The sequence below is a fragment of the Ricinus communis genome, chromosome 7, assembly GCF_019578655.1.
Source record: "Ricinus communis isolate WT05 ecotype wild-type chromosome 7, ASM1957865v1, whole genome shotgun sequence".
NCBI classification, from domain to species: Eukaryota; Viridiplantae; Streptophyta; class Magnoliopsida; order Malpighiales; family Euphorbiaceae; genus Ricinus; species Ricinus communis.
Genome location: NC_063262.1, coordinates 5734357 through 5746723, shown reverse-complemented (window position 1 = coordinate 5746723; position 12367 = coordinate 5734357). Strand labels below are relative to the sequence as shown.

Below are 12367 nucleotides of genomic sequence, written 5' to 3'. Positions count from 1 at the left end.
CTTAAAAACTGGGTTGTTGGCTTCGTTTTTACAGAGGAAAATATTGAGCCTCATCATCGGGCTCTCTGCTTCCGGTATTCTCGCTTTTTGGTCTCGCACTTCCAAATTAATTCCCCTTTTTTCTTTTCTGAAATATTAATCAAAATTCCAAAACCCATTTTGAATTACCAAAATGGGATGAGAGTGCTTCTTTAACCAGTTAATATTGCCTACTTATGTCTTAACCCTAAAGATGTAATAACTAATTATGTCTCTTTATTGGATATTTGCTTCTTTCTTTGACCGAGATTTTGCATTGGTAAAAGGGCTTGCATATAGCTGTGGTACCTTTTCTTTTTTTAATCCTAAGATATTCGATTTTTTTACTGTTTCAAAATCTGTTTACGTCATGTGATTTATAATAATTATGCTAAAATATTTTTATTTTTTTGAATTAAATAAAATATTATATTAAATAAATAAAAATAATTGGCATTTATTGAAGACTTAATTTCTTTTATAATATATATCTAACATCCTTTAATCATTAAAATTTTAAATTATGTACATAATTATAGCTTTAAACATGCATGAGGTTATTTATTTAAATATTTTAAGTTGGTTTCAATTAATATAATTTTTATGATAGATTCAAAAACTCTCATATTCATATATTTATAAATTATCTTTTAGATATAATATAGTAGAGGCATTGTTTCTACAATCATAATTTATTGTATTTTATTTTAATTTTATAATTTTAGAAGATAAAAAAATAAAATTTAATTTGATCATCGGCTTTCTTATATTGACTCAATTTAGTTACTTTTTAAAATTATGCATCTTTTATTTTAAATTTTTAAATATTTTATTTAAATTAACTCTTATTTAAAAAAATAAAAAAATAAGAGTCACTTTCTCTTAAAAATAAAAAATAATTCTATAATATTTTAGTATAATTAATATAATTAAATAATAAGTAGCTATTACTATCATTATTTTTGTTAAAATTACTCTCACCTCCACGGTCTTCGATACCACAATTACTGTAAATATCTCTTTCACTATTATTATTAAAACAAACAGTAAGAACATTGTAGCAATATTTATTTTTTATTATATTTTTTTATATATCAGTATTTATTTTTAGTTCAAATAATTTAACATAAGAAATTAATATTTTTATTTTTAATTTTATTTACTCTTTTTTTAGAGAGTGTACAACTCACTCTTTTATTTTTATAAGAAATAAAGCTAATTTGAGCTAAATATGTAAATATTTAGCTAAAATATCTATAAATTTAGAAAAGAGTAAATAGTACCCGAGCAATAAGATCAGTTGGCAAATTAGACTTTATTTCAAAAATAAATTAATATTTTTAAAAAAATATAATTTAAAAAATAGTTTATTAAAATTAGAAAAATTAGTATATTAAATGAAAAAATTTGTAAACATATTTTTTTAATTATTTGAGGACAATCTCAAACACATTAAAATAATTAGAAGTGGACTCACCTTTTATTTGAACCTAATTAGTAATGTATCTTTTATGTAAATGCATTAGTTGTTTGCCTTAAGGTTGGGCAGTAAAAATAGCAAAAGATGTGATTACTCGATATATTTGAGACCTAAAATTAGAGCATTAGTGTGATGAGAGTTAAAATCGAGTTCTCTTCTTTAAATATGCAAATTTATAATTTTTACATCGAGTATAAAATAATAATTATTTATATTAATTATATCTTTTTGTTTTCATATAAATAAAAAAGAAAACAAAAACAATTATTCATATTATTTTCAAAAATCATGATATGTAGGCTTAAATAAGATTTTTATGATCTCATTCTCTTGTTGCTTGATCCCCGTAGAGCCACATTAATCTTTTAGTTAGAATATGATTTCTTTTATCGATGTTAGGATTTTAACTTAGAATCTTTTGAAGAAAAATTGCTTTTTAAAGAGCACAAATAATGAAATAAAACTTATAGTATACCAGACGTTTATTCGTGCGTTGTACCGCTATTATTATTATTTTAATTATAAAATTAAATTAATAGATATAATTTAATAAATTTTTTAATATTTAATAATAAACTAACTATTTTTAAATATTTTTATTTTAAAATTTTGTTAGTATAATGATATAAAAATTATTTATTAATTAATTTTAGCATTATCTAACTTAAAAATATAATTGATATTACTATGTTTAAAATTAAAAATTTATTATGTAAGAAATTAATGACTCATATAATTAAAATAAAATATTAATCATTAAATTCTATTGGTTAATGAAAAGTTGTAAATTGAACAGTTATAACTATCGGTAAAGGTTATAACATAAAAAGTTGTAACTATTGGTGCTTTGCTGGAAAACCACCATTAGTTTATAAATAAAAGTTTTTTTTTTTTTGTCCATATCATCAACAATTATAGCAAATACAAAAACTAAATATTAGAGTATCCATCAATAAGATAAGGGAAAAATAGAGAGAAATCACACTCTATTAAACATGGATCAATAAATGTTTTCTTCCTTATATTCAATGGTAAAAAATATAAAGTTCTAGATCAATGAGATATTATAGTTTACATATTATATAATTAAAAAATTAATTTATTATTAAAAATTAAATTAAAAATATAATTAAAAATATAATTTTTTAAAATTAAAATTATATCTAATTAATAATTAATTTATTAGTTAATATAATATTAAAATATAATTAATATGTTATTTTTAGAATAGAATTAGTATCATTATCCGATTGGAAAACTATCTATTAGTTAACATAATATTTAAATATAATAAACAATGCTGTTAGAGTGAATATTTAGTATGAAATGTAATTTATTAATTTATTAATTAATAAAAAAATTATAAAATTAAATATAAACTTAAATTTTATTGTCAATAATAATATATATGCTAAAATAAATATTTTATATATTAAAATTAAGCACACGTATCAAAAGACTTTAAGTCTTAAAAGTTTATATATATATATAGAAATCGAGAGAATAAAGATTCTAATATGTTTGCACACATCTGTCTCTCCCTTGTCTTTTATATTCTATACACTTTGTTTTGAAAACTATTTATATGGTTCGATAGTACATTTTTATATGAATATCGAACCGATATTAAATAATTAAGTATATATTATTTAACAAATAAATATAAAACACTCTATTACTTATTATTACTTATCCGTTAATTATAATATGTGCAATGTTTTTATATTCTTTTAACTTACATATAAAAATACCTAAATATTCTCATTAGAATATGAAACAATGAATAGAAATTTATGCTGGAAACATTCAAACGAAAATATAAACTGAGATTCCCATTTGAAGAATCTTAAAGTATTAAATATTTGGGTGAAGTTTTATTAAGAAAGAAAAAGTCATCAATACTCTGAAAAAAAAGAGGTAAGTATAAAAAAAATATTATGTGTTGTTATTACTTTATAATTTTCAGTATGATAACATGAGTTTTAAATTTAATAACTCAAAATTCTATTATTTGAATGTTCAATTATAGTTTAAAAAATTATTGATACGATGAAATCGATTTAACGGTCAAATAATAATATTTTGAGTTGTTAAGATTTAAAAAAATATTATTAAACACAAAAATTATAATAATGACAGTTGATCAAATTAAAAATAATTAAATTCTTACTAATAATACTTTTTATCCGTAAAATATATTTTTTATTATAATTTTTAATCATATAAATCTTTTTATCTAACAATGTTTAGAAACTAAAATTATCAAATAATAAAATTATAAAATACTATATTGTAATTCTCTAAAGAAAAAAAGAAAGACATACTGATATGAGAAGTGAAGATGAGGTTTTTCTGAAAATGGGGACTGAAATTAATAATTCTACTTGTACTGACTGTTTGACCTTCTTGCAATAATAATGAGTATAAAAAATATATATCCAACTTTTTAATTATAATTGGGGATTCCATATGTATTAAAGGCTTCATTGCATCATATGCAACTAATACGATTTTTCATTTAAATTATAATGCTGACATATAGCCCAATATTTGAAATCTTTTTGAAGACATTTTATTTAATTAGTTTAATTTCAATAAATTGGGTACAAGAATTTTCAGAAAATGAAAATCTATCTATTTGTTTCTCAGATATAAATTTTTTTAGTATAAATATATAAATATATAATATATAGGAACTTCAAGTTATGAATAAAAATTCAAAGTTAGACCAGTTAAATGTCTGCAGAACAAATTAAGAACAAAAAGGATCTTTTTCTATATACATTATTGGTATATATACAAAAGGTCCGAATTTTATTTCATTTATCATATTTATCCTTTAATTCAATAGTTCAGTTTTAATTTAAATTTTTAAAAATTTAATAAAAATAAAATAGGTAAAATAAGGAAATATTTAATATATAAATGTTATTATTAATGTAATTATTATGTCTATTATATGATTAAATTACATTCTTAATTAATATAATTATTTTTATTTTATAAAAATAATATTTTAACTTTATTGTATTAGTTATTGATATGCTTTCTTAGTTTTATGATAGTTTTATAATTTTAAAATAGTACTATTAATTATGTATATATTTAATAAATTTAAAACAAATTTTTTTTTGGTATACAATTTCTTTTAAAATATGTATTTATCTTTATAATATAAATATTGAAGTATAATTTTTATATATTATATATAGTTAATATATTAATTAATAATTATTTTTTAATTAAATAATAATTATAATTATAAAACAATAGTTGATTATATGAACTAATAACTTAATATTTTAATTGTATAGTTATTTTTTTATAAAACATGGTAAATTAGTTATACTAATAGTATTTAATTTTATATATAATTAACAAACATTTTATAAGAATACTTATCAAGATATGCACTTAATATTTTTAAAAAATGTTATTTTCTACAATTAAAAATAATTATAATAAATAACAATTGCATATACATAATATATAAATTAACTTAAATTTAAATTACGGTGCTCACTTTTAAAATAATTTTATGTTAACATTTATTTAAACAACTCATTAAATATTTTTATTGTAGGATTCATATCTTCACACTTTTTGGTTAAAATGTAAGCCATTTTGAAGGAAAAAAATGTTAAACTCTAAGACACAATAGAATCAATAATGAGACAATTTAAATGGATAAATGTGGCAAAATAAAAAAGTTTTATACTGTAATACAAAAAGGTGGATATATTAAATGGCTAATTACTATAGTAATATATTAAATTATGTTAGTACTATGAACTGATATCGGTCCAACATTATTTTAACTATGAATTATTCTTTTGAAATTTAAGCAAACAGCTTTATATTTACCGAAAGATCGGTAAATCAAAATATAACTGTAATTAGTAAATAACTGAAAAGATAAATTGATCCGCACAAAAGATCCGACCCACGAAGAGTCAATTGCATGAAAAGTGGAAAGCTGCATGGAGGACAAGTGTGTCAAATTCAGATAATAAGACAAAAGACCCCACTGCAAGATTATAAAATATCAGTAAAACGGCAAGGTCATTTTAGTCAAAATAATAAGAACCCCAGAAAAAATAAAAACTCTTTCTAATTTGTTACTCCGGATCTTTCGCGACGCTGTTTCAGACATATTTTCTTCTCCGCAGAGCTACTTTTTTTTTTTTTTTTATTAACATTTTACTATTATTTTATTTATTATTCCATAATTTACCCCATTAAAATAATATTCATATTTGTACAAGAAATAACTTCATTTAAACTATTTTTCTTTTCCTCTAAAACCCCTCTGGTTTTACGCCGGTTGGCAGCAGCAACCGCCCAGCTTATATAGCCTGCCACCTGCTCTTTCTTTCTTTCTTTCTCCTTCTTCTTCTTCTTCTCTATCTTTTTCTGTCTAAAGACTCAGAGTTACTCTCTATATCTTTTTATCCTCTTATATAATCAGCTTTCAAGTATCAAATGGGTATGCATGCAAGTCTATTACCTTCTAGAACTTGACCCACTTGCCTATACCTCATCAAAATCCTTCTTTTTTATGTTTTTATATTTGGGTCTTGCTTCGTGATTATCGTGTGCTAGTTTATTGTTTTTGTTTGTTTCATATTTGGTATGGGAAGTTTTTAAGTAACGGATTTAAGGTAAGATAAAGAAGAAAAGAAAAGGATAAACAGTTGTTTGTGTTTGGGTTTTACTAAAGAAAGTTGTTGCAATTAATTTGTTTGTTTTTGTAATTTTTTTTGGACTTTAATGGTGGGTTTTTTTGTTTTGTTGTTCAGGGTATTTTAAGTGAAAATAAGGGTATTGCAAGGGAAAAAGAAAAAAAAAAAAAGGAATTATAATGGCACCAGCGACTACTAACTGGCTTTCTTTTTCACTATCTCCAATGGAAATGTTGAGGTCATCTACTGAATCTCAGTTCATATCTTATGAGGGTTCTTCTACTGCTACTCCCTCTCCTCACTATTTCATCGATAACTTCTATGCTAACGGTATTAACTTACTCTCTCTATTTACCTTTCTTTTTTCTTTTTTCTTTTATCATCAATACTATAAATAAGGACTTAACTTCTGTTTGATGTCCAAGAAAGTGTTTCAAAGATATTCAACTATTTTGATTAAAGCTTATGCTTACATATTTTCTCGGTATTCAAATGAAACTTCAATCTTAAGAATCCAAGAAAGTTGCTTATTTGTATTTCTTGTAAGCTATATATAGTTAAAGCCTTGTACTTGCACCAAATAAGTGAGATAAACCCAGTCAAATCTCACTGCCGTTTTGATTCTTGCATTAGCACTGTTCCAAAATATTTGCTATTGAATATTCAAACAGAATCATAAATCTTGTTCTTTAATTTGAGGCATCTTATTAGCAGCTAAAAGACCAATTTTTAAACGTTTACAGGGTGGGGAAACCCAAAGGAAGCTCAAGGAGCAACAACAATGGCAGCGGAGACATCTATTCTCACAAGTTTTATAGACCCAGAAACTCATCATCAACAAGTACCAAAACTCGAAGACTTTCTCGGTGATTCATCGTCGATCGTTCGATACTCGGATAATAGCCAGACAGATACACAGGACTCATCTCTAACTCACATCTATGACCAAGGTTCTGCTGCTTACTTCAGCGAGCAACAAGATCTCAAGGCAATAGCTGGGTTTCAAGCTTTTTCGACGAATTCGGGTTCTGAAGTTGATGACTCTGCCTCAATAGCAAGAACTCACCTTGGCGGTGAGTTTATGGGTCATTCGATCGACTCCAGTGGAAATGATCAGTTGGGCGGTTTCTCTAATTGCACTGCTGCAAATAATGCTTTGTCTCTTGCGGTTAATAATAATAATAATAATAATGGTAATCAGAGCGCAACAAATAGTAAGGCTATTGCTCCTGTTATTGAATCTGACTGCCCTAAAAAGATTGCTGATACTTTTGGCCAGAGAACTTCAATTTACAGAGGAGTTACTAGGTACTTCACTTCAGTACTTACTTTTCTTCTCGGGTCATTTTCTTTTTTGGGGTCATTTTGGTGTTTGATTTTATGGGAAAATATAGCATTTGTTTGGATTAGATTTGTTAAAATCTTGATATTAAGTTCATCATTGTGTTTTTATTTGGATTTAATTTGGGGAGTGATTATTTTTTTCTTGATTACAGGCACATGTTTGATTTTGCAATGAAATATATATATATATATATATTTTTATAGAACTTGTGACATCAACATGTAAAATCATGTAAAGTACTAATTTCTAATCTTTTCTTTGTTTATATTTCTTGTTATCAATTGATGCAGACACAGATGGACAGGTAGATATGAAGCGCATCTATGGGATAACAGCTGTAGAAGAGAGGGTCAGGCCAGAAAAGGGCGTCAAGGTGCTCTCTTTTTTCTTTTTTCCCCCTCTTCTTCCTATCATCTCTCTCTATTTGTTGCATGTTTTTTCAATTATTCAAGTGTAAAAATACTAGGAATATATGCATAATCTGCAATACCTCATGGGTATCCAAGATTTATCCTAGAAAAATTTGTATATTTGTATCAAAAAGATAGATGTACTTGGAACTAGAAATCGTACGTTCGAACCAAAAGAAAAAAAAAAGAAGAAGATAGATGTACTGTGTCACTGAAAAGAAACTTGCATGCATTCAGAGGCATTAGCTAATAGAGAAGGGATCTCGTGGGGGGCTGGCTAGTGGTAGTAGAATAGAAAGAAGGGTTGAATCACTTGTTTTCTGATAATTGTTTTTGCAGTCTTCTGTGATGATTGATAGATTGATGGTATTATGTGGACATATGGTCCTTGGGAAGAAAATAAAATAAAATTTCTCTTACTGTTGCTTTTTCTTTTCTATCCCTTCAATTATGTGATTGATTTGATCAGATGTGCCGCCATTTTGTTCATATTTGGTTGCTTCTCTCATATATGGGTCCCCCCACCTTTCCCCTTCTTCTCAACTGCAAGTTTTTGTTTTGACGCGACCCACTGGCCAATTTCCCACACCCACACCATGCCTCAGTTGTTACAGACATCAATGAAAGAAAACTTCTGATTATCTTCTTTCAGCTCTGGGCTTTTACTTTTGCTTTATTTTTCCTGCAGAAGGTGTCTAGGTTTGACTAGAGCACCCTCATTCAACTCAAAAGATAGTTTCTTTTGTATATTTTTATTATAGAAAAGTGCCAACTATTATTGCCGAAACCTGCTGACATTGGTGCTGGTAGTATCTGGCATTATGGCCTAAAACTGCAGGCCCCTTTCAAACACAGTACCTCAGGCTTATATTAGATGGGAAATAAAAGGGGCTTCTCGGGTATACATAGTGGATAAAATTGAGATTCCTGTAGTTGTTAATACTGGAACATGTACAAATTTTGATCCAAGTTATGTTGTATGCTAAAGATTATGCTAATGTTATAAACTAATAAAAGTTTTTGTCCTGGATGTTGAAAAGAAATGCCCCTATCTTTTTCTGCATAGACTATCACATGCAATTCACACGGTGCTTCCTTTTATTTTGTTTTTTAACTCAACTTGGAATGACGAATTCAGGCTTGATATTTTTGACTACCTTTTGTTTCTGATATTGAAATTTCTGCTTCCCTTTTTGCATGAAATGTTGGATCGTGGATATCTGGATGTCACTTGATATTGCAGTATACTTAGGTGAGCTGATTTCTCTAAATTCTGTTTCTTAATATTTTGTCTGTCAAGCTGCAAGTTTATGCACTTGATAAAGAATGTTGGGAGATCTTATACTGAAAAATCTTGGTATAATTATATTGTAGGTGGATATGACAAGGAAGAAAAGGCAGCTAGAGCATATGACTTGGCAGCTCTGAAATATTGGGGTGCCACTGCAACCACCAACTTCCCTGTAATATATACTTTATTTAATTTCCCTGGATCCTTTAGTCAGTTTGTTGACTGCTTTATATCTGCATGAGATACGTTAGCCTAAGAGTAGTAGACCAATTTACTGAGCCAGGAGGCATGTATTATATTTTTTCCAGGTTACCAATTATACCAAAGAATTGGATGAGATGAAATATGTGTCCAAGCAGGAATTTATTGCCTCTCTGAGGAGGTATGCCTAAACCTGACTCTTGTTTTTTTTTTTTTTCATTTGCAAAAGTTGACTATTCTCTAACTAAACTTCTAAAATTGATAGGAAAAGTAGTGGGTTTTCAAGGGGAGCCTCCATCTACAGGGGTGTCACAAGGTTTGTATTTTCGAACTGTAATTGCAACTTAGCAGTATGAACAAGCTATTGTTGATGTTAATATCTATATGATTGAATATTCGCAGGCATCATCAACAGGGTCGTTGGCAAGCAAGAATAGGTCGTGTTGCTGGAAACAAAGACCTGTACCTCGGCACTTTTGGTAATTACATGATTTTACTATTATTCTGTTCTTTTGAGGAGTCCAATATTCGACACAAAAAAGTATGCTGGTTTATTTGTATTTTGATAAATTCTTTGTTGGGGAATGAACTAGTTGGCCTAGAACTTCTATGATATTTTCATTATAACCTGATAACTGATTTGTCTGGTTAATCACAGAGATCCAGAGACTATATATTATCTTGAATTAATAATTCCCTGACCGTTTCTACTCGTGACAGCCACTGAAGAGGAAGCAGCTGAGGCATATGACATAGCAGCAATAAAGTTTAGGGGTATGAATGCAGTGACCAATTTCGAAATGAGCCGATATGATGTGGAAGCTATAATGAAGAGTGCTCTTCCGATTGGTGGAGCAGCAAAGCGACTAAAGCTCTCGCTAGAGTCCGAGCAGAAACCAAATCTGAACCATGAACAGCAACCTCAAGGAAGCAGCAGCAATAGCAGCAGCAACAACATCAGTTTTGCATCTATGCCGCCAGTTACAGCTATCCCATGTGGTATTCCTTTTGAAAATACAACAGCACAGCTCTATCACCACCACCACCACCACCATCATCAGCATCACAATCTCTTCCACCACCTTCAAACCACTAACAACAACTTGGGTGGAACTACCGATATTTCTTCTGGCTCCACCACTTCATCAATGGCAACTACAATGTCGATGTTGCCCCAAACAGCTGAGTTCTTTTTATGGCCTCACCACCAATCATATTGACTACAAAATGCAAGCAGTTTTGACTTTCCAGAAATTCGGCTAACCATGAAGCAACAGGGCCCCTGTTGATGGCTGACAAAAACTCTATTTGCTGACCCGTATTACCCCTTTTAATGTACCTCCTATTAACCATGGCAGGATTAGGGAAGACAGGAAGTTACCTTTTTTTTTTTTGTCTTGTTTTTCTTTTTGAATGGCCAAACTTCTGGTTTTAGTTAGTCTATTAGGATGCTGGATTTTGTAAGTAACTTGTCTCAACATGAGGAATTAGAGATGATTATGAGACAAATGTTTGAATGATATAAGGAGCATCTATTCTTCAGCGCGAAAAGCTTTAGATTGTTCCTCCATTATACCACATTTGAACGTTCACGGAACTGTATTATCTGTTCCCCTGTCGGAACCAATCTAACTGGGTTATTTGTTTTTTCCTTCATGTTTATGAACTTCATATATAGACCCGTTAGGTTGTAAAATCTATTTAGTGTTTACATTATTTGCTTCATTAGTTTTTGAGGAAATTTTAGGTAAATTTAGTCTAGTAGATTATCTGTTTATAGACAAACTTGATAAATTAAATCTAATGTTGATACTTTTTATTATTTATCTAGTGTGACATTTATATATTAATTGATCATATTTACAATGATACATAACTAATATGAATGGTGTTATAAATTAAGTTTATTTTGGAATTTTTTTTTAGTAAAAGTATAGTAAGTTTTTTATATAATTATATATTTATTATTAAATAAAATTTATGATTACGAAACATGTTATAATTTGGTAAAATGCATAACTAGCCTATTAAACTTATCGTTTTTTTTGTAATTAGTCCTATAAACTCAACTTGAGTACAATTCGATTTGTAAACTTCACGGGTTGTATCATATAAATCCCTCACAGACGACAAAAATTAAAAATTAATTTTTCTATAAACGTCATTAAATAATCATTTAAATATTATGATTTTATTATTAAATATTGAATACGTAAATATCAAATTCAATTATGTGAAATCCCTAATTTGAGGCTCTCACATTTCCCATCTTTCTTCTCATAAGGTTCTTGTTCACATTCTAAAGATTTCAGTTTTACTACTTTTTCTTGATATTGTCTGCTGAAATAATAGAACTGGGGCAAAATGCAACATTCGGAATGGAAAAAATGGATAGGTTCCTCAATAAAGCCAAGAGTTGTGGAGTACTTGAAATGAAGAATCTTTTATATAAATGCGGCAATTGTGCGAAGCTAATGATTTTAAGGACTGAGAGGAACCCTAGGCGAAAGTTTTGGGGTTGCGCTTACGATAATTTGAGGTCTTTGTTTAAATTATTTTCTTCTTCAATTTCTTTGAGTTGTTAGCCTCTTTGTATAATTTACTGTTAATTCAAGGATTGTAATTTATGTAGGGTCATTGTGATTATTTTCGCTGGTACGATGAGTGAATGAGCGAATGCCAGCTTCTAATATTGAATGATGTGAAAGCTATTAATATAGCTACAAAAAAAAAAAAAGCTTCCAGCATTAATGAGACAAGCATTCAATTGGAAAGTACTAGTCGAGAGTTGGAAGAATTGAAGGCAAATATATGAAGATTGATGGAAGAGATGAAAGAGCTGAAGGAAGAGGTGTTTTGCTTGAGAAAGAAGCTGTATCTGCACTACATTAATAATTGGTGCTTTGAGTGCTGGTGCTGCATATGTCTTTTACCCCGATT

The 12367-nt window shown here is 27.8% G+C and overlaps 1 protein-coding gene across 4 annotated transcripts; it reads left to right on the top strand.

The window, feature by feature from the left end:
* Nucleotides 1-5722: 5722 nt before the first annotated feature.
* On the top strand, nucleotides 5723-10969 carry LOC8273707 (AP2-like ethylene-responsive transcription factor AIL6). Of its 4 annotated transcripts, none has more exons than XM_048376899.1 (10): nucleotides 5723-5984; nucleotides 6298-6510; nucleotides 6924-7488; nucleotides 7816-7898; nucleotides 9179-9187; nucleotides 9310-9398; nucleotides 9535-9608; nucleotides 9693-9743; nucleotides 9830-9906; nucleotides 10148-10969. In XM_048376899.1, exons 2-10 carry the CDS (start codon nucleotides 6360-6362, stop codon nucleotides 10645-10647), a joined length of 1599 nt encoding a protein of 532 aa, XP_048232856.1. In that variant the 5' UTR covers nucleotides 5723-5984; nucleotides 6298-6359; the 3' UTR covers nucleotides 10648-10969. The 4 variants fall into 4 exon arrangements, with proteins under 4 accessions (XP_048232856.1, XP_048232857.1, XP_048232858.1 ...); XM_048376900.1 differs by lacking the exon at nucleotides 5723-5984 and adding an exon at nucleotides 6010-6159; XM_048376901.1 differs by lacking the exons at nucleotides 5723-5984; nucleotides 6298-6510 and adding an exon at nucleotides 6549-6664.
* Nucleotides 10970-12367: the final 1398 nt, after the last annotated feature.

What these genes read in the sequence shown, in the direction of transcription:
- LOC8273707 (XM_048376899.1), top strand. Translation starts at nt 6,360, where the DNA reads ATGGCACCAGCGACTACTAACTGGCTTTCTTTTTCACTATCTCCAATG. An exon ending in CGATAACTTCTATGCTAACG is followed by an intron (nt 6,511 to 6,923) that starts GTATTAACTTAC and finishes AAACGTTTACAG; the next exon opens with GGTGGGGAAACCCAAAGGAA. An exon ending in ATCTACAGGGGTGTCACAAG is followed by an intron (nt 9,744 to 9,829) that starts GTTTGTATTTTC and finishes GAATATTCGCAG; the next exon opens with GCATCATCAACAGGGTCGTT.